Raw genomic sequence first — 21,399 nt, 5'->3', positions numbered from 1 at the left:
GGTTTCCGTGGCTGCTCTTCTGGGTGTTTTCCCCCCCTCACTTTCCGATATAAATGGACCGAGAGAAGCAGAAAATGCTGCCCCAAAATGAAAGGCTCTCATTGGTATTTAATGCAGGGCCAGGGGAGTCAAAGAAACAGAGAATGCCCAATAATGCAATTTAAAAGAATGAATGAAAACTGCATGGTTTTAGTTTTCTCGCTTGTCTCAATGAGGCCATTTATTTTTGCAGTTTTTTTTTTACAATTCTACAATTGATTTTCTGAGATCGCTGGAAGGGTTTAAAATACCGAGATGGGGAAAAAAAAAAGCTCCCCTTTCTCCAAACATGCAAATCTTTCCTTGAATATTTTTCTTGGATGGTGGGGGCCTGCTTTCTCTACCCCCCTCCTCCAATTGGACCATGGCTAGGAATCATGGATCTTGGAGTACCTCTCAAGCAGCTGGACTCTCATTTGCCTCACCTGTAAACAAATTAAAAGTACAGGGAACGTTGTATTTAAAATAGATTTTTTTAAAAAGTATTATGAAGGAGAAAAGAAATGGATGTTAATGGAGCCTGCAGGAGAACGATCCCCATCAGCCTTGGGCAAGAGAGTCACTTTAGGGTTTTGTTAGAACTTAGCCATTATAACTAACTATCATACGTGGCTTAGGGCTGAGCATATTCTGTGAATCGTGACTAAGCAGCGGCTTAATAGGTTGTGAAGATCAAAGCTAACGCCTCCATCCCTGTGGATCACCAGAGCATTCTGTGCTGGCCTGGACACCAGCAGGTTATGTGGCTGGAGTTTGGGGGTTTGATGAAATTGAAGGGAATTAAGCCTTTTGTGAATTAAGCCTTCCTGCCTTCCTTCCTTCCTTCCCTTCCCTTCTCCCTTCCCTCCCTCCCTTCCTTCCAGGAGTGGGTTCTAGCAGGCACTACTGCTGGCTCGCTCAGGTGCGTGCTTTCCGCGTGTGCACGCGTGCACAGTGCAATTAAAATTGAAAACTGAAACTGAAAAAACAGGGTGGCAGCACCGAGTGCGCCACCCAGGGAACAGGTTCAGGGGCGTGGCAGGCCTGGATTGCTGCCGGTTCCAGCGACCCAGGCCGCCAAACCACTACTGGTTCAGCTGAACTGGTCCTAACTGGTAGGAACCCACCACTGCTTCCTTTCTTCTTCCTTTCCTTTCCTTCCCTTCCCTTTCCCTTTCCTTTCCATTCTCCTTTCTTTTCTTTCCTTTCCTTCCCCTTCCCTTTCTCCTTCCTTTCTTCCCTTCCCTTCCCTCCTCCCGACCTTCCTCCCTTCCTTGTTCTTCCTCCCTCCCTTGCCCTTCCTTCCTTCCTTCCTTCCTTCCTTCCTTCCTTCCTTCCTTCCTTCCTTCCCTCCCTCCCTCCCTCCCTCCCTCCCTCCCTCCGTCCCTCCCTTGTTCTTCCCTTCCTCTCTCTCGGCCCTCCCTCATTCCCTCCCTCCCTTGGCTGGAAGGGATCAGCCTCCTGATCCAATCCTCTGACCCTGGACTGTTTCAGACAAATGGCTGTCCTCTCTCTTCTTGAAACCCTCCAGTGTTGGAGCATCCACAACTTCTGAAGGCAGGCTCTTCCCCTGGTTAATTGCTTTCATTATCAGGAAATTTCTCCTTCGTTCCAGGATGCATAAATTTAAATCGGAAGACTCTCCTGTTAAGTGCTGAATAGTAGGCAGTGCCTCCTACTATACTGATAGTCCCTATGTATTCTGTAGTCTTCAGGGTTGCGTGCAAGGCTTTTTTTTTTGAAGGGAGGGTGTCTTGGAGTGCTGGGGGAGGGTTTCCGCTGCTTTGGTTTTTGTAAAGGGCCCATGGCTCCGAGACAAGGCTCCCTCTGCAGTGGCATCCATTGCCCAAAGCTGCAGCTAAATAGATTTGTCACGCTTGGTTGCGCTGGGCTGCCCTGCCCCGTCCCCTGCAACCCGGTTTCCTCCGAGTGAGACCCACTCAGGGGGGCAAAGAAGGAGCTTAACAAGAAGCACCTGTTTCAGAGGTTGCTTCAGCAGCTGTTGGCAGCATTTGGTGACTTCCCGGCTCGGCTGGGTCGTGAGAACGCTTTCACCACCTTGAGAATTGCCACTGGTGTTGATTCTAGCTAGTCATGCACACTTGGGCTTTCCTTTGCATCATTTTAGGGCAGGAATTATGGCCTTTGCATGACTTGTGGGCTTCAACTCCCAGAACAAGCAATCCTGTCTTGAGTTACGACCATAATGGAGCCTGCCCTACTGGAGACAAAAACATACGATGGACGGTTGCAGGAACTGGGTACGGCTAGTCTAGTGAAGAGAAGGACCAGGGGAGACAGGATAGCATCTTCCAGTATTTGAGTGGCTGCAACAGAGAGGAGGGGGGTCAAGCTATTCTCCAAAGCACCTGAAGGTCAAACAAGGAACAATGGATGGAAACTCACCAAGGAGAGATTCAACCTGGAAATAAGGAGACATTTTCTGACAGTGAGAACAATCAACCCATGGAACAGAAGTTGCCTTCAGAGGTTGTGGGAACTTCATCACTGGAGGCTTTCAAGAAGAGACTGGACTGCCATCTGTCAGAAATGATGTAGGGTCTCCTGCTTGGGTGGACAGGGGGTTGGACTAGATGACCTACAAGGTCCCTTCCAACTGTGTTAATCTATTAAATCATGCCCGTCAGCCTCATAACTCACGGCAGTCGTAAATTTGGCCAGTCACGTGACTGACTCGATTGTACAATTTTTTAAAAATTTGCAGTTGTCATGAAGTGGCCACTTCACCCCTCAGCCAAACTGCATGCTTGTAGCTGCAAATTTAGCTTTTTTGACATGCCCACCCCTTGCAGCCTCTCATGCAGAATCTCTTCCTGAAAGTCCCTTGGAGGTTTGGGATGTTCTTCAATTCAAGAATTTTGAGGGGGGTGGGATGGGGCGAGGGGGGGGGCATTTCTGAGTCAATGGTTCTGCTTTTTCAGGCACGGCTGAGAAATCTCCCTCCGCCTTCAAGGCTGCCATATTCCATTTATTTTCCGAGCCATCGCTTTGCCTCCCATCTGTTTGTGATGGAGGCAGATGTGGAGGGATGCCAGCCTGGGTGCACAGCTGTGTTGCACCAGCGCTGCGAATCAGGTGCCCTGGGTGACCCTTGGCACCCCCTGCTTTTAAAAGCTTCCTCTGAATCGGCTTAATGAGGGGTTTAGTTGGCCCAATCGAAAGTTTTTGTTCAAACTAATTTCCCTACCTTTCAAGGACCAGACAGTGGAGCCTGTAGTCACATGGCACTTGGTCGCCACTGGACTTTAGCAGTGCCCGCTTGGCCCTTAATTCTCTCCAAAAGTGCCTTTACCCAATAGAGGGCAGGGTCTTATATTTTCTACCTAATTTATACTCTTGGCATCTTCACCCCTCCTGGTTTCATTTGACAGAAGCTTTGGAGGTTAATGTAATTGGAAGTGGCTGCTTCTGGGTCCTTGGCTCAGATTTCGTGATGGACCTCAAGGTTGAATTTGCTTTTATTGGCTCTCATTCAAAACATCTGTGCAGGAGTGACGTTGTCATTGCTCTAGGCTGGGAGTGTCCAAACTTGGGAACTTTTAAGACTTGTGGACTTCAATGCTGGCTGGGGAATTCTGGGAGTTGAAGTCCATAAATCTTAAAAGTTCCCAAGTTTGGACACCCCTGCTCTAGACCTTCTCACCTTTGCCATAATATCCTGGGACTTAATTAACGGTGCTGATGGGAACTGTTTTAGCCCCACGCATCACTTGGGAAGAACATGCTTAAAGACAAAGAAACATAGAATCAAAGGAAAAGAGATTCAAGTATTCAGAGTTTGTTGCAGCAATCTCATCCAGAAAGCAAACACGGGGAACTGATTCAGCGGGATTCATTAACTTCTCTACATGTAATATAACACATGAAATAAGTATACAATACCCAAACAGGTTTTCCCAGTGTGGTAGCAAATACAAGCAAACACAAGCAGAGGAGAGAACAGTTTCAGTTTCAGTTCAGAGCAGCAGGCTAGTTTTAAGCTCAGCACAGACTCAGAGCTGCAGAGCTAAGCCACGCCCAGGTTCCAAACTGTTTCAGTTCCCATTGGCTGCCCTTGTTGCTAAGGCCTATTCCAGTTCATGAATACTACACTGACAAAGTAGCCAGTAGGTCTGATTTAAAATGTTCAGGGTGTATCATTATGCCCAAGAGAAGATCTCTACAAGATCTGAACTGGTCCAAAGACCAGAGGTTTAGTTTTCCGAGCTTTCCAACTTGTGCTGGTGCCTATCTTCAGGGAACTTCTCTCTACCAGAATGTGAGCTTTGGGCTATTCTATGCCTAGAATCTATGTGGCGCCTGGTTGTGTGTGGCTTTTTTGTTGTTGACAGCCAGCTGTTAACTCGTTGGCTGTTGTTTCCTTGTGCTGCCAAGTCCTCAGTTCCTAAGTACCTGACAGGCTGGTGGTAAATCAGCACTCCTGTTGACTGACAAGGGCCCCGTTTTCCAATCATTTCCCTGGCTGTTTTTGTGTCTGCTCGTCCAACAATCTTAAGTAGCTGTGAAATTGAATGTATGTCCTTGTTCACTGCAATGTGAGGCTACCGATGAGTTTGGGTCTCCTCGTCTGACCGCTCCCTTATAGTCCTGCAGTTTTGTAACATATTGCATTGAATAGCCCAAAGCACAAAGGTAAAAGTTTCCCTCGCACATACGTGCTAGTCGTTCCTGACTCTAGGGGGTGGTGCTCATCTCCGGTTCAAAGCCAAAGAGCCAGCGCTGTGTGAAGACGTCTCCATGGTCATGTGGCCGGCATGACTAAACGCTGAAGGCGCACGGAATGCGGTTACCTTCCCACCAAAGGTGGTTCCTATTTTTCTACTTGCATTTTTACGTGCTTTTCGAACTGCTAGGTTAGCAGAAAGCCCAAAGCATAGAATAGCCCAAAGCACACATTTTGCTAGAGAGAGGTTCCCTGAAACTGGGTTCCAGCATGAGTCCGAAAGTTCAGAAGTGCCAGGGCAGGACACTGGCTTTATTAAGAGCTGCAGTGGCGCAGTGGTTAGAATGCAGTACTGCAGGCTACTTCTGTGAAGTGGTATATAAGTCTAAGTGCTAAGTTGGAAGGGAGGGACAGAGGGAGGGAGGGAGGGAGGGAGGGAGGAAGGAAGGAAGGAAGGAAGGAAGGAAGGAAGGAAGGAAGGAAGGAAGGAAGGAAGGGCCATGGTGGCACAGTGGTTAGAATGCAGTACTGCAGGCTACTTCTGCTGACTGCCGGCTGCCTGCAATTTGGCAGTTTGAATCTCACCAGGCTCAAGGTTGACTCAGCCTTCCCTCCTTCCGAGGTGGGTAAAATGAGGACCCAGATTGTTGGGGGCAAGAGGCTGACTCTGCAAACCACTTAGAGGGGTCTGTAAAAGCACTGGGAAGCAGTATATAAGTCTAAGTGCTATTGTTATTGCCCTTCCTTCCTTCCTTCCTTCCTTCCTTCCTTCCTTCCTTCCTTCCTTCCTTCCTTCCTTCCTTCCTTCCTTCCTTCCTTCCTTCCTTCCTAGTGATTAAAATGCAGTTATTGCAGGCTAATTCTACCCAGAGGCAGCAGTTCGATCCTGACTTGCTCAAGGTTGACTCAGCCTTCCATCCTTCCAAGGTGGGTAAAATGAGAACGCAGATTGTTGGGGGGCAAGAGGCTGACTCTGTAAACCGCTTAGAGAGGGCTGTAAAAGCACTGTGAAGCGGCATATAAGTCTAAGCGCTATTGCTATTGCTATTCTCCCAAAAGAGGGGGAAGGATTTGCTACGCCCACTCTGAAGCCACAGACATGCATTTCTGTGCAGCAAGACAGGAAGGACTTCTCAGCATTCCCATGGCCACAGGGGATTGTGGGAAAGCATCTGTATAGAGGGGGATGGCTGGAATGGTACATTAGAATAACAGAATTAACAGAATTGGAAGGGAACTTGAAGATCATTTAGTCCAACCCGCTGCTCAGGCTGGAAACCCTATGCCATTCTGGACAAATTGCCCGTCCAACCTCTTCTTAAACCCCTCCAGTGATGGAGCCCCCACAACTTCTGAAGGCAAAGCTGTTCCACTGGTTGATGGTTCTCACTGTTAGGAGATTTCTCCTTCGTCCTAAGTTGCCTCTCCCCTAGTTTAGTTTCCATCCATTACTTCTTATCCTGCCTTCCAGGACTTTGGAAAATTTGACCCCTTCTTCTTTGTGGTAGCCCCTCAAATACTGGAACACTGCTATCATGCCACCCCCCTAGTCCTTCTTTTCACTAGAGTAGCCATAGCAAATGCTTTCAGCTTCTTGCTTGTTGCATCCCCAGCTGAGTAATTACATAGTTTGGAAATGACAATGTTAAGATTAGTTTGAGTCATGCCCAGATTAGGGGAGATTAAAATGCTCCATGGAAAGGAGGAGGAAGGAACCGACTGGCCTCGGTCCCCTCCCTTCTCCGGAGGTCTATGCGTTCCAAGCAGGCTGTTGGGTTTTCTGGGAAGAAAGAGGTTTTTCAATCTCATCCCTTTTTCTCTCCAGCATGCCGGATGCTCTGGGGGTGATTACTGAAAACTAGTAACTGCCCAGAAGCAAAATTGTAAGAAACGGGGAGAATTAGTTCTCCGGAAACTGCTATTTGCTGGATGTGAAGCTTCAGATTTAAAAAAAGGACGTCTGTCCCAAAGGCAGGGAAGAAATCTTTGATCCTCCAGGTCTCTGCGTGAATTATTCTGGAGGCGAAACCCCTTCTTCTGGTCCACAGACCTGCCTTTTAAAGTGGCGTAAAATCAAGATGATCCGTAGTTCACATCTTCTGCTTTGAGCTTAAATTAGACCTGTGCTGGACAGGAGGAAAAACATCCCTTTGGGGTGTGAGAGGAGATTGGGGATGTGGATTTGTTTATTTTATTTTTGCTTACTTGCTCTTTCTTTCTTTCTTTCTTTCTTTCTTTCTTTCTTTCTTTCTTTCTTTCTTTCTTTCTTTCTTTCTTTCTTTCTATTTTAGTTTGTCAAACATGCAAAAGATAACAGGTATAAGTATAAACATAAATATGGACAAAGTAAATGGGTATGAATAAATGGGGACAGTAGGACAGGGACGGTAGGCACCCTGGTGCGCTTATGCACGCCCCCTTTACGGACCTCTTAGGAATGGGGTGAGGTCCCCGTTAGACAGTTTAAGGTTGAAGCTGTGGGGGGGTTGAGGCTGTAACAACGGAGTCAAGTAGAGCATTCCAGGCGTTGACCACTCTGTTGCTGAAGTCGTATTTTCTGCAATCGAGTTTGGAGCAGTTTACCTTGAATTTTTATCGATTGTTTGCCCGTCTATTATTGTGGTTGAAGCTGAAGAAGTCGTTGACAGGTAGGACGTTGTAGCAGACAATTTTGTGTACTGCGCTTAGGTCAGACCGTAGACGGCATAGTTCTAGGTTGTCCAGGTTCAAAATGTCAACCCTGGTGGCATAAGGGATTTATTCAGGTTTCTTTGCAGGGCCTTTTGATTGCACCTTGTTGGAACAGAATCAGCGAAAGTTGCCGCACCAGTTTTGATAGTGTCCGTTTTACTTTACGCGCTCGCATCTCACACCCATTGCTCCTTCTTGATAATGAGGACTTCTTGTCTTCTCTCCAGCAAAACGAGGCTCGCTGCCATCTTTCACAATAAGCATTCTCAAAACATTGCATGTCACGCTTGGCTGTCAGCTCGCAGTCAGATAAATCCGCAGCTAAGCCTTCCATTATGTGCAACTTCACAGCTTTTATACAGGAGGAGTTTGGTAGCACCTTTCGTGACAACTCTCACTTCATCAAGAGCATGGAGAGGCTCCACTGTTGTGGGATGGAGGGGTTGACACGTGGGACAGGCTCCCTTTCACAGATGGGTGGGTGTAGAGAGATAATTCATAAAAGTACCTTCTTGCTTAACAATTGCGATGTGTTGAAAATCCTTGCTGTGGTGGCATGGTGGTTAGAAGGCAGTACTGCAGGCTAATTCTGCCGACTGCCAGCAATTCGATCCTGACCAGATCAAGGTTGACTACTCAACCTTCCATCCTTCCGAGGTGGGTAAAATGAGCACCCAAAATTGTTGGGGGCAAATAGGCTGATTCTGTAAACTGCTTAGAGAGAGCTGTAAAGCACTGTGGAGTGGTATATAAATCTAAGGGCTATTGCTATTTATCTCTCTATCATCTCTCTATCTAGCATCCCTCTCTCTGGCTAGGCTCCAATAGGCCCATACCGGGGCGTACTGCCTGCAGCCCACCACTGGACCAGTTGCAGAAGCAGTAAGTTTAAAAAAAAACCAGGTTATTGGTGCAAAATAGAGAAAATGGGCTGTTGTTTTCAGCAGAATTTTGATGTCGATGGCTCTAGATCAGAGGTGTCAAACTCAAGGCCTGGGGGCCGGATGTGGCCCATGGGGTGCTTAGATCTGGCCCGTGGGGCCACCCTGGAAACAGCAAAGGACCAGCCCACGATGCCTCGCGGTGCCTCGGCCAGCAAAAATGGAGCTTGGGAGGTTTGTGGGTGGTCCCCTTGAGCTCTGTTTTTGCTGCCAGATGATTGCAGGAAGCTGTCACAGCCGAAAACGGAACTTGGGAGCCTGTTTTTGCTGGCAGAGAGCTGTTCTAATCGAGGCTTTCCGCGAGCACGAAGCAAACTCCTGGTCCCGACCAAAACCCCTTTTATTAATTGACTGTGAATCCTGCTCATTCACCCATCCAGCAGTTTTTCGAGGGAGGATTTACAGTCACAGAGCTTATCTGGCTTGGAGAGCTGCCAGGCCGATATCTGCAAAACTTGGCAAGGAGCCTCGGAGAGTCACAAACCAATTAAGCGAACTAATTGTCTCCTGCAAACTCCACTCCCCTTTCGCTCCTCTTTTATTCCCTCTGGGAGGGGCCATTCATTGTCCACCTGTGGTCTTACTCCCAAGTTGACCCCTGTTCCTTAGCTGTTCCCTTCGTCTAGCAACTCTGCGCATGCGCACATTGGGAACAGGCTCCAGCTGTTTGTCTGCCTCACTGATGTCTGACTCTGAAGGCAGCTAATAGCTGCCATATGGCACTGATCCCCGCTCTGCCTCCGACACAGAGCCCTCATCAGGGCCTTCCCCAGATTCCAGGACTGGACCATGTTCCTCCCCAACCTCCTCACTGTCTTGAATCTGCTGCCAGCTCTGCTGGCCACTGGCGGGCCACAACAACACTCAGGCCACCACAGGGACCCCTGACCTGAGTGATGTTGACCTGGCCACACACCCCGGCTCCTCCAAGTCAAACACAATCCTGATGCGGCTCTCAATGAAATCGAGTTTGATCCCCCTGCTCTAGATCGTTGCAATGTCCTGGTCCTTGGCATTTCTCTTACGAAAAGGAATGGCAGAGGTCTTCCAATCACAGATTTTGGATTCTGCCAGCAAGAGAAGTTTGTAGAGGCCACATGTAGTCAAAATGCAGGTCTCTTTAAAAGTGGCGGGGGGATAAATGCTGGTTTGGTACTTTAACTCCAGACTGTGCCGGGCTGTCATTTGGAGATGGGAAACTGTCCATGGAAGAATGCGAAACAATCAGCGGTATTGAAGCCAAAGAAAAAGTGCAAAGGCTTGTCTATTCTGATATGCCTTGGCGGACACCCAAACTCCCTGTTTGTTGTTGTTTGTTTCTGAATAAAAATAAAGGAGAAATCCGGCCATGGAATTGGATCTTGAAACTGTGTTACCTGTGTTTGAGCATCCCCGGGAATATGGGTGGGCCCCCGTTACTGATTTTATGGAATACCTGGAAGCTCCATTCTCTCTTCCATGTGTTCAACATTTGGAGAGATAGTCATGCTACAAAAGGAGCTGTTGCGAGTTCCAGTTTCCACCAAAGAGAAGCACGTTCCTGTTCGTTTCAGAAAAGCAAGAGTTAGAAGGGAGCTTGGAGGTTTTCTAGACCAGGGGTGTCAAACTCAATTTCATTGAGGGCCTCATTAGGGTTGTGCTTGACCTTGGGGCGGGGACAGGATGGATGTGGCCAGGGTGGGTATGGCCAGCTCAACGTCACTCATCAAGGCTCCGTTTCTGGCTGCGATGGCCTCCTGCAGCTCTCTGCCAGTGAAAATAGAGCTTGAGGAGGCCAGTTGTGGCCCGCCTGGGCTCCATTTTCGCTGGCAGAGGACTGCAGGAGGGCATCGCAGCTGAAAACAAAGCCTGGGTGGGCCTTAGCTGTTTCCAGGGGGGCCCTGCGGACCAGATCTAAGCACCCTTGGCAGCCAGATCCGGCCCCCGGGTCTTGAATTTGACACCCCTGTTCTAGACTAACCCCCTGCCCAAGGTAGAAATCCTTAGATCTTGCCCAATCTTTGCTTGGAGATTTCCAGTGATGGAACCTGCATGAGGCCAGATACAAGATGTGGTGGCTGATTGTTCCACTGCTTAGTAGCTGCAATAGTCAGGAAATTCCTGCTTCTCTGAGTTTGAATCTCTCTTTGCGAAGTTTCCACCCATTGGTTCTTATTGTACCTTTGAGCATTAGGAAGAATCAAGCCACCTTCTCTTCCTGTGACGCCCCTTCAACTATTTGGAAGATTGCTATTGTCTCTCACCTTATCTGCCTTTTCCTTAAGCTAAATACACTCCGTTTTTTAAATGGTTTTTCATAAGTTTAGCATCCAAACCCCTCATGGACTTCATTAGGTAAGAAAAACCAAAAGTACACATATAAACTGGGTGAAACCAGGCTTAATAGCAGTGACTGTGAGAGGGATCTTGGAGTCTTAATGGACAACCAGGTAAATTTGAGCCAGCAGTGTGCAGTGGCAGCCAAAAAAGCCAACACAACCCTAAATTGTATTAACAGAGGGATTCAATTGATCAAATGAGGTACTAATATCACTCTATAAAGCCTTAGTAAGACCACATCTAGAGTACTGCATCCAGTTTTGGTCACCACACTATAAAAAAGATGTTGAGAGGCTAGAAAAAAGTTCAGAGAAGAGCAACCAGGATGATGAGGGGACTGGAGGTTAAAACATACAATGAACAGTTGCAGGAACTGGGCATGGCTAGTCTAGTGAAGAGAAGGACCAGGGGAGACAGGAGAGCAGCCTTCCAATATTTGAGGGGCTGCCACAGGGAGGAGGGGGTCAGGCTATTTTCCAAAGCACCAGAAGGCCAGACAAGGAACCATGGATGGAAACTGAACAAGGAGAGATTCAACCTGTAAATAAGGAGGAATTTTCTGACAGTGAGAGCAATCATAACAATGGAACAGAAGTTGCCTTTGGAAGTTGTGGGAGCTTCATCCCTGGAGGCTTTCAAGAAGAGATTGGACTACCATTTGTCAGAAATGGTGTAGGGTCTCCTGCTTGGGTGGGAGGTTGGACTAGATGACCTACAAGGTCCCTTCCAACTCTGTTAATCTGTATCTATTGCTCTTCTGCATTCTTTCACCTCCTCGGCACCCTGCTTGTATTGTGGCCACCAGAACTGGACACAGAGTTCCAGGTGTGGCCTTACCACAGTAACCTACTGTGTGACTATCATGTTCCATGTTCTCAGCATGAGGTCTCTGTTGATGGAGCCCAAGATCGTTCTGGCTCTTTGGGTAGCTGCTGCACACATGGTGGATTGTGCTTAAACTGTGGCTGCGAGGAGACTTAGATTCTTCTCACTAGTACTAACCAAGGACCACCTATCAAAAAGAAAGCAACAGAATAACATAGTTGGATGGGACCTTTGTGGTCTTCTAGTCCAATCCTCTGCTCAGGCAGGAGACCTGATAACATTGGGGACAAATAGCTGTCCAGTTTCTTCTTAAAAGCTTCCTGTGTTGGAGCAACCATAACTTCTCAATTGGCTTGATAAATTTCCATCTATTGGTTCTTGTCCTGTGCTCATGTGCTTTGGAGAATAGGTTGGTCCCCTCTTTTGTGTGATAACCCCTCAAAATCTGGATGACTGCAGTTATGTCACCCCTAGTCTTCTCTTCCTTAAACTAGACATAATTTCCTTGATTATCTTTTGCAGACTCTTCCCCATATAAAGAAGTGGCTTCCAATCTTCTTGATAGCAATTCTAATTATGAATTTACTTCTTACTCTGGTTACCGCATAGCTCTCTTTTTGCTATAATCTATTGTGTCTAATCAAAACCATAAATCATAAGTTCATTTTTCCCCTGTTTCATTCCAAACGTCTATTCAGATTTCCAGTCAGCAATAAACATAGATATTATCTTTTTTTCTGATTAAAAAAAAAATCAATTTAGCCATCTCAGGAAGTTCCATTATCTTCACTAGCCATTCCTCTGCTGTTAGTAATGCTAAATTTCCCCAATATTGTGCATATATAATAGTCTCACTGCAGTTATCATCCATAAAAACCTCGTTCCATGACAACTTTCGCCTGTCCTGTGAGACGTTGGTAATCCCCACCGGCTTTGTGTCATCTGCAAATTTGATGAAGTGCCATTCTCTTCTCTCATATATATACTCCATTGTGAGTCATTTACTTCCATCCTATACGGAGCACTGATTTTTAAAAAAAGCTGAATGAACTCTGAGGTTGCTGAAGTGGGCAGTGGAGGTCATATCCCCCTTCATCCTGTGATTTGGAAGAGGAAAAACAGATGGGCTGGTTGGTTGGTTTCAGAAAATGTATGTCCATGTTAAATAAATAACTCTGTACCACTAACAAACAATGCGCAGACAAAACTACATGATCAAACCTGTATAAAATCATACCACCACCACTACACTCTTGCTGTAGCCTATCGGTCACCGGTCCCTCCAGCAGCCGAATCAGAGGAAGAGGAGGAGCGTGGAAGTCAGGGTCAGTATCAAGGCAACCTGAGAGCTCCGAGGGGGAAGAGGGAATGGAGCTGGCAGAAAGAGAGACAGAGGTAGAGGCTGGGCCGTCTGTAGGCCCTCAGACAGAGAGTCAACAACCCCCCCCCCCCAGGTCTGGAGGTGGCTGATGAGGAAGAGGAGGAACAGCTGGGTCCAGTGCCTGATGTGCAGATGTGCAGAAGGTAGAGGAGAGGAGGGCAATGGAAATCCGTGGGCCAGTCCTTGGGACAGAAGAGCCGCCGCTGCTAGCAAAGCCCCACCCTAGCTCTGGGGATAAAAGGCAGGTGGCGGAGATGAATAGATGTGAAAGAGGAGAGGAGAGTAGTGGAAATCTATGGGCCGGTCCTTGGGACAGAAGAGCCACCGCTGCTAGCGACGCCCCACCCTAGCTCTGGGGATAAAAGGCAGTGGGCGGAGCTTGGTCAGGACAACCCCAGTCCAATCAAGACTTTGTATTCTTAGCTGCTTTATTAAAACCATACTTTGTGACATGGGGTGGGGCCTTGCGGAGAGCAGAGGAGCTCCCAAGAAGGGGTTGGTTTTATCTTGTGAAGCCCTCTACCCTCAATTTCTAGGCTAACCTCCTCTTGATAGCATCTGTGAGCCCAGCAGGAAAGCCCTGGCAGTCTTTGTACAGAGATAGACTGCCTTTGTATAGTGAGGTTCAGTACCCATGCATTTTTATTGTTGCCTCCTCTTGCAATGAATGTGAGTTTGCCATATGCTCAAAAGCTGCCTGGTATGAAAAATTCTTTCTAGAATTCTTTCTTGGCTCAGTGTGATTGGACACACAAGGAATTTGTCTCTGGCGCATAAGCTCTCAGTGTGCATACCAACAACAAAGTGATAGGTCATAAATCATAGTTACAATCATTAATCTTATGACTAATCACTTGACAACAAGTGATAAATCATAAGATACCAATAGGAGATGATAGTAGGAAAGATGAAAAGATGAGAAGGATAATAGCAATGCAGCCTACTACATGGATAACAGCCTACTACTAATTGTTGCTGCAACTGCTGGGCCAAGAGGCACGCAGCCTTTCTTAAACTGAAGGCTGCAGCCGGCTAGGTGCGGTACTCTTTTCCCCGATGAGAAAAACCAAAATTTGGAATGGATTCAGTAAGTATTTAAACTTGAGTTCCAATTACATTAATGACTCTTCGTAGGATTGCTCCTGTATTTACTCTCCATTGCAAATAGCAGTTTACCACTGCAAATTGTTGAGGGACGGGGGGAGGGCACAGGTTGCCCCCCCCAGCTTGATTCGGCGTGCGCTAAAAGGCAAAATCCTGTGTGTTTGGCTGAGATTCCTTAACGTTAATTAGGTGTGTGTGTGTGTATTTGTGTGTGCACAGACGCACATTTCTGCAAGAGCTTGAACAAAACGAAAAGCAAGGCTTGATTTTTGTAGCTGGGATCCGGTTGTCTAAAAGAGAGGATCCCTCTCTGCGGTTTCCCGGGTGTGTGTGCGATCCTCTTAGGGCAGGGGTCCACAAACTTGACAACTTTAAGACTTGTGGACTTCAGTTGAAGTCCACAAGTCTTAAAGTTGCCAAGTTTGAAGACCTCTGATCTAAGTAGAGAGATTGCAGAGGAAAGGATTACAAGATACTACACTTGATTTTAGCCAAAAGGCCGAGAAGCGATATGGATTACAAGAGAATAAATTATGTTGGCTGGAGAATCCTGGGAGTTGAAGTCCACAAGTCTTAAAGTTGCCAAGTTTGAAGACCTCCGATCTAAGTGGAGAGATTGCAGAGGAAGGGATTACAAGAGAGTAAGTTATACTAGCTGGAGAATTCTGGGAGTTGAAGTCCACAAGTCTTAAAGTTACCAAGTTTGAAGACCTCCGATCTAAGTAGAGAGATTGCAGAGGAAGGGATTACAAGAGAGTAAGTTATACTCGCTGGAGAATTCTGGGAGTTGAAATCCACAAGTCTTAAAGTTGCCAAATTTGAAGACCTCCGATCTAAGTGGAGAGATTGCAGAGGAAGGGATTACAAGAGAGTAAGTTATGCTGGCTGGAGAATTCTGGGAGTTGAAGTCCACAAGTCTTAAAGTTACCAAGTTTGAAGACCTCTGTCTTAAGGGGGTTATCATCTTCTTCCCTAAGATGAGCCCCTCCCCCCCTCCACTCCCTCCTCCTCTGCCTGGGCTCCTTCTCTTGTCTGCCAGAAGCAAATCTGCAGCTTCAGCACTTCCCAACAGCGGTTCGAATCCCTGCCACAGAAACACATACGGCTTCTGTAAATGCAGGATGGTCTTGGACGGCTTCTGCCACACTTCCCTTCCCTCCCTCCCTCCTTCCCACGCCCACCCCCAGCCTTCTGCCGTTCCCTCTCTTCCAGGAGGTTAACTCCGTAGGCGGGCAGGCCTGGTTTGTCATTTTGAACCTCCATAAGGGTGGGGGGAGGATAAGTGCGTAGGAGCAGGGAGACAATAACGGCTGATAGTGGGGGAAAATCCAGCCCAAGTTTCAACAGTCTGTGTCAGATGAAAGTGGAAGGAGATTCTCCAGGAACGCAGCTCCAAGCTCGCTTTCCATTTTGGGCAAACATTTTATGTCCCAACTGCCTTTTCCCTTTAATTCAGTGTTTTTCAAACTTTAAGAGGGATGAGCTTCGATTCCCCAGAATTCTCCCAGGCTGGCTGGGGAATTCTGGGAGTTGAAGTCCACCTGTCTGAAAGTTGCCAAGTTTGAAAGAAAAAAAAACCATTGGTTTAAACCAAAAAACCAAACTCTGTTCACATCCCCCCCCCCCCGGCTTCTGCTGCTGTGGGAGAAGCATCTCGGTGGCTGGCCTGCTTTTTGACTTGCCTGGGTTTTAACTCCCCCCCAACCCCCCCCCCAGCCCTTTATTAGCTTGTGCTGGGTTACGTAACTGACATCAGAAAGATCAGCGTGGGCAAGATAATTGAAAAGTAGAGCTCTTTCATGGTGCAATTATGCATCCCCCACCCCAGCACGGCTTTAAGATTTGCTAATAATGAACTTCCTGCATCCTTTTCTCCTTCCCTCCGGGCCTTGTGGGGTTTTTGTTCTGCAGCCAAATATGTCTTGTCTTTTCTTTTTTTCTCTTTCTTTTCTCTTCCTTCCTTCCTTCCTTCTTTCTTTCCCTCCCTTCCTCCAATCCTCTCTCCCCCCCTTCCATCTATCCATCCATCTTCCCCCTTTCTTCCTTTGTCTCTCTCTCTCTTTCTTACTTTTTCTTCCTTCCTTCCTTTTTTCTTTCTTTCCCTCCCCCTCCCTCCCTTCTTCCATCCATCCATCCCCCCTCACTCCTTTCTTTCTTTCTCATCCTTCCTTCATCCCTCCCTCCCTTTCTTTCTCTCTATCCATCTATCTTTCTTTTCCTTCCTTGCTCCTGCCTTCCTTTTTTCTTTCTTTCCCTCCCTTCCTCCCTCTCATCTTCCCCCCTTCCCTCCCTCCCTCCCTTTCTCTCTCTTTTTTACTTTTCCTTCCTTCCTCCTTCCTTCCTTTCTTCTTCTCTCCCTCCCTCCCTCCCATCCATCCATCCATCCATCCATCCATCCTCCCTTTCTCCTATCTTCCTTCCTTCCTTCCTTCCTTCCTTCCTTCCTTCCTTCCTTCCTTCCTTCCTTCCTTCCTTCCTTCCTTCCTTCTTTCTGGGGTTTGATGACTCTGAAGGGCCTACCTTTGTAAATTAAGGCTCCCTCCCTCCCTCTGCCTTTCTGCCTGCCTGCCTTTTTCCTCCTGAGTGTGTTTTATATGTGTGGCAACCTTTATATCTCGCAGCAGCATTTTAAAAGGGCAAAGGAGATTGCCGATTTGTGGGCTGTGATTTCAGCAGCAAGGAGTCTGGATGGCTGCAGTCAAATGACGTATAGAACAAATACTCACAATAGAGTCTGTCAATTGGCCAGTTTGCATGGATGCCCGTGTAGTTTTCTCAAGATTGGGAAGGATCTTGACAGACTTGGGCATTGGGCCCCAGCCAACAAGATGCAGTTCAGTGATGAGAAAAGTAAGGTTTTACACTTGGGCGAGAAAAGCCAGGTTCACAGAATAGGTGACACCTGGCTCAACAGCAACAACTGTTAGAGGGATGTAGAAGTGCTAGCAGACAATCACTTAAGTGTGAGCCAGCCATGTGCTGCATCTTCCAAAAAAGCCAATGCAGTTCTAAGCTGCATCAACTGAGGGATAGCATCAAAGTCACATGAAATGATAATACGGTTCTATTTTGCATTAGTGAGGCTGCCCATGGATTACCGCATCTGGTTCTGGTCACCATTATTCAAAAAAAGAGGCTGGGACCCTAGAAAGAATGCAAAGAAGAGCAACCAAGTCAATAAGGTTGAGGTGAGCCACGGTGGCTCAGTGGTTAGAGTGCAGTACTGCAGGCTACTTCTGCCTGCAATTTGGCAGTTCAAATCCCACCAGGCTCAAGGTTGACTCAACCTTCCGTCCTTCCGAGGTGGGTAAAATGAGGGCCCAGATTGTTGGGGAGGAAATGCTGACTCTGTAAACCGCTTAGAGAGGGCTGTAAAAGCACTATGAAGCGGTATATAAGTCTGTGCTAGAAAGGGCCTGGAGGCTAAACCATATAATGAATGGTTAAGGAGACCATGTATGTTTAGTCCAACTAAGAGAAAGACTTCCGATACTTGACGGGCTGTCCCACAGAAGTGGGGGCCAACTTCCTCTCCAAAGTAGCTAAGGGCAGGAGCAGAAGCAACGGGTGGAAGCTTGTTAAAGAGCAGTCCAACCTGGAACGAAGTGGCGAAGAGCTTTGGGGTGAAGAGCCAAGAGGCCATCCATGTTGCCTGGTTTAAATAACACCCCTTTTCCATGCTCAAGTTCTTAGGCGCATCGGAACTGTGCCAGGGAGCCCAAATCCAGGGGACCAGCCTCAACTGAGCAAGGGTAGGCTAGGCTGGTGACACTTTCTGGACTTCCACCAACCAGTATGCTCTGACCTAGGCTTCCCCAGCAGCACGAAGCCAACTCTTCAGCCCGATGAACCCCTTTTATTTAATTGAGAGTGAATTCCTCTCCAGCAAAGTCTTTCATCTCCCACAGTCTTTCAAGACAGTTCACAATCACTGACCTTTATCACGCCTGGAGAGCGGCCAGGCCGATATCTTTCAGATGCCGCAATATTTGGCAAGAATGCAGGAATGAACTAATTGTCTCCTGCAAACTCCACTCCCCTTTCGCTCCTCTTTTATTTCCTCTGGGAGGGACCATTCACCATCCATCTATGGCCTCACTCCCAGTTCGACCTCTGTTCTTTAGTCGTTCCCTTCGTCTGGCAACTCTGCACATGCGCACCCTGGGAACAGGCTCCAGCTGTTCGTCTGCCTCACTGATGTCTGACTTTGAAGGCAGCTGATAACTGGCATATGACCCCGGCCCCCTCTCTGCCTCCGACGCAGAGCCCTCCTCAGAGCCTTCCCCAGACTCCAGGACTGGCCCAGGTTCCTCCTCAACCTCCTCACTGTCTGAATCTGCTGCCAGCTCAGCTGGCTGCTGGCGGGCTACAACACAGTAATAATATGAAAAGGTTCCAGAGGTTTGGAAAAATCTTGGATCTTCTGGCAGGTGGGACCTGTCAGGCAAGTGTGTGATCTTGTTTGATGCCCACTTGTGTTGGGATTTCAGAAACCCTCCCTCCCTCCTCCTTGTAGATCAGAATTCTTCCCGTTTCCATACTCTTCCCATTTCAAAAGGCAACTGGACTCTCCTTGCTTTTCCTTGAAGGTGTTTTGCTTCTCATCCAAAAGGCTTCTTCAGTTCAGTTCTTCCCGCTGCTTGAAAATGCAACGACGGAGTGATCTCTTAGATAGAATGACAGCCACCTACAGAACTAGAGAGGACATCCATTAAGTTGAAGCTTTTTTTTTTTTTTGGAAAAATTAACATCTTCCCTCCTGATTTCTCTGTCAGTTGCTGCTTTGCTCCCAAAGATCAGAGTGGGGGGAGCGCTAATTTATTGCGATAATCACTTAGTTCTCGCCTTCCTGTCACCTAAGTAGTTTCTAATGACTACCCTGGAGAATAATTGGGAGCTTTTAAAAGTTTTGTGCTCAGTTTTTCCTCTTTCCTCTTGTGTCACATGTACTTTTTAAGACCCAGAAGATTCGGATCACATTTTTGACTCTCGGTGCTTCTGAAAAAAAAAAGAGATTGATATGTTTTTGGATTCTTGATTTTTTTTTTTGTTCCTTCAGCAGACTCTTCCTTCTCTCAACCTGGTACTTTGGTAGCTTTCAGGTCTCATCCCCCTTCTTGGGGTTTTTGACCTGGAGACAACCTTTAGTGAGTAATGGATCTTGGAAAACCTCCCTTGCACTCAGTTTTGGTCACCGTGATAAAAATAAAGATGTAGACACTCTGGAAAGAGTGCAGAAAAGAGCAACAAAGATGATCAGTGGGCTGGAGGTTAAAACACATGAAGAAGGGTTGCAAGAACTGGGTATGTTTAGTTTGATGAAAAGAAGGACTAAGGGTCAGATGATAGCTGTCCTTTAATATTTGAGGGGCTGCCACAAAGAAGAGGGAGTCAATATATTCCCCAAAGCACCTGAGGGCAGGACAAGAAGCAACAGATGGAAACTAATCAAGGAGAGAAGCAACTTAGAACTAAGGAGAAACTTCCTGACAGTGAGAACAATTAATCAGCGGAACAGCTTGCCTCCAGAAGTTGTGAATGCCCCAACACTGGAAGTCTTTAAGAAGATGTTGGGTATCCATTTGTCTGAAGTGGTGTAGGGTTTCCTGCCTAAGCAGGGGGTTGGACTAGAAGACCTCTGAGGTCCCTTCCAGTTCTGTTCTGATTGATTTATTGATTCCTTAGGGTGGAGTTTATCTCTTGAGCATGTGGCTCCAGCTGAGTTTGTCTGTTCAGCATGGTTCTGCATTATCAAAGGTCAACGCTCATATCTGTAGAAGTTTGCATCCTGGGTGTGGAGGTAGTTGCAATATATTCAGGGCAACTAATAGAGTTCTGTTTGCTTGATTAGAATTCTTTATTTTTACATAGAATAATCCCCCTCCCTTTTTTTGGAAGCATGGCCTTTTAGAAACCTTTGAAAGAAAGAGATCATAAATTCTTTTTCTCTTAAGAATGTTAGTTTCTAATAAACTTCTGGAGCATTCCTTTAGCTATTTATTCTCTTATAATTGCTTCCCCTGCCCCAGCCTGGTGTTGCATTATATTGTGAAATACCATGATTTCTTAGATGTGTGTCCCATTGCGTTCGGTACTCCTGAATAAGAGTGTTTAGGTTTTTTAATTTAATTGCTATTTTAGATGTTCTGCCTTCATGTTAAATAGGGTGTATGTGTGTGTGGGGGGAGGGGTTCAACTGATTATGAGAATAGAATAGAATATAGAAAATCGAATAATAGAATATACAATAGAACAGAATAGAATAGAACATAGAATAGGGAAGAGAAGAGAATAACAGTTGGAAGGGACCTTGGAGGTCTTCTAGTCCAACCCCCTGCCTAGGCAGGAAACCCTATGCCGTTTCAGACAGATGGCTATCCAGCATCTTCTTAAAGACTTCCAGTGTTGGGGCATTCACAACTTCTGGAGGCAAATTCTGTTCCACTGATTAATTGTTCTAACTATCAGGAAATTTCTCCTGAGTTCTAGGTTGCTTCTCTCCTTGATTAGTTTCCACCCATTGCTTCTTGTCCTACCCTCAGGTGCTTTGGAGAATAGTTTGACTCCCTCTTCTTTGGGGCAGCCCCTGAGATATCTGAAGGCTGCTATCCTGTCTCCCCTAGTTCCTTCTTATACTATGTTATACTGTGGATGCTTTGCAGAATTGAGTAACACAAATGTTTTCTTTTAGCCTGTATATCGATTAATCCTCGTATTGGTTCTGTCCAGCCTCCTTTCTGATCTTGAGCTGAAAGCACCTGGTTTCCAATGAAATGTCTTCATAAACGCAAGGGGGGAGTGGGGGGGAAGGCCAATCGAGATCTGTTGCGTCCCACAGTTGTTTGTCGTTGGATGTTGGTTGATTGGGTCTCGGGGGCGGTGGGGGGAGGGGGGGAAATTGAAGGCGTTTGATTCGGAGCAAAAAAAAAAATTAATAGTGGAATGCCATCAATGCGGGGACTCTCTCGCATTTGTTTTGAAGCCGAAAGACAAGGGAACAAAGAAGGAAGATGCCAGTTGGCATCTTCTCCTGCACCCGCTTCAGAGCACGTCCCGAACATTTGAAATACGTGTGAGGCGGGCGCAGGCGTTGAAATGGGTCCCGTTTTTAGTTTTATTCCCTCCGAAATGGCCTCCCTCCCCCCCTCCCCGCTCTCTCCTCCCCCCCCCCCCCGGGATCACAGTAGCGGCCATTGTATGCCCTGTGCAGCTGCTGAAACTTGACGAGCTCCAAGCGGAGAAAACGGGAGCAGGTGGGCCAACAATGCGAGCCTGTCGTTCCCAGAAGTATCAGGATGCAGCCCCAGCCTCGCCAGCAGAAGCGCCCCCCTCTCCCCTCCCTCCGGGGTGGGGGGAGAAGCCAGAGGGGACAGTTGAAGCAGAGGCCAGGAGGGTCCCTCCAGACCAGGCTGATTTCCCTGCCCCACACTGGGGGT

General features: G+C 47.2%; 1 protein-coding gene across 3 annotated transcripts in view; it reads left to right on the top strand.

Moving 5' to 3' along the window:
* Nucleotides 1-21,399, top strand: part of LOC309398798 (lipase maturation factor 1-like) — a 156,291-nt gene that overhangs the window by 5,425 nt on the left and 129,467 nt on the right. The window contains exon 1 of one of the 3 annotated variants that reach the window (XM_081966015.1): nucleotides 13,835-13,946. The exons of 1 other annotated variant lie outside the window; for it this stretch is intronic. In XM_081966015.1, coding sequence (XP_081822141.1) covers nucleotides 13,916-13,946 — 31 coding nt within the window. In that variant the 5' untranslated portion in view covers nucleotides 13,835-13,915. Of the gene's footprint in view, nucleotides 1-13,834; nucleotides 13,947-21,399 lie in introns of those variants that run through there. One more of the 3 variants, XM_081966013.1, reaches the window with a different exon arrangement.

The sequence above is a fragment of the Natrix helvetica genome (genome assembly GCF_964273705.1).
Source record: "Natrix helvetica genome assembly, chromosome: 13".
NCBI lineage: Eukaryota > Metazoa > Chordata > Lepidosauria > Squamata > Natricidae > Natrix > Natrix helvetica.
The sequence above is the reverse complement of the archived record's forward strand: the minus strand, read 5'-3'. Positions and strand labels throughout refer to the sequence as shown.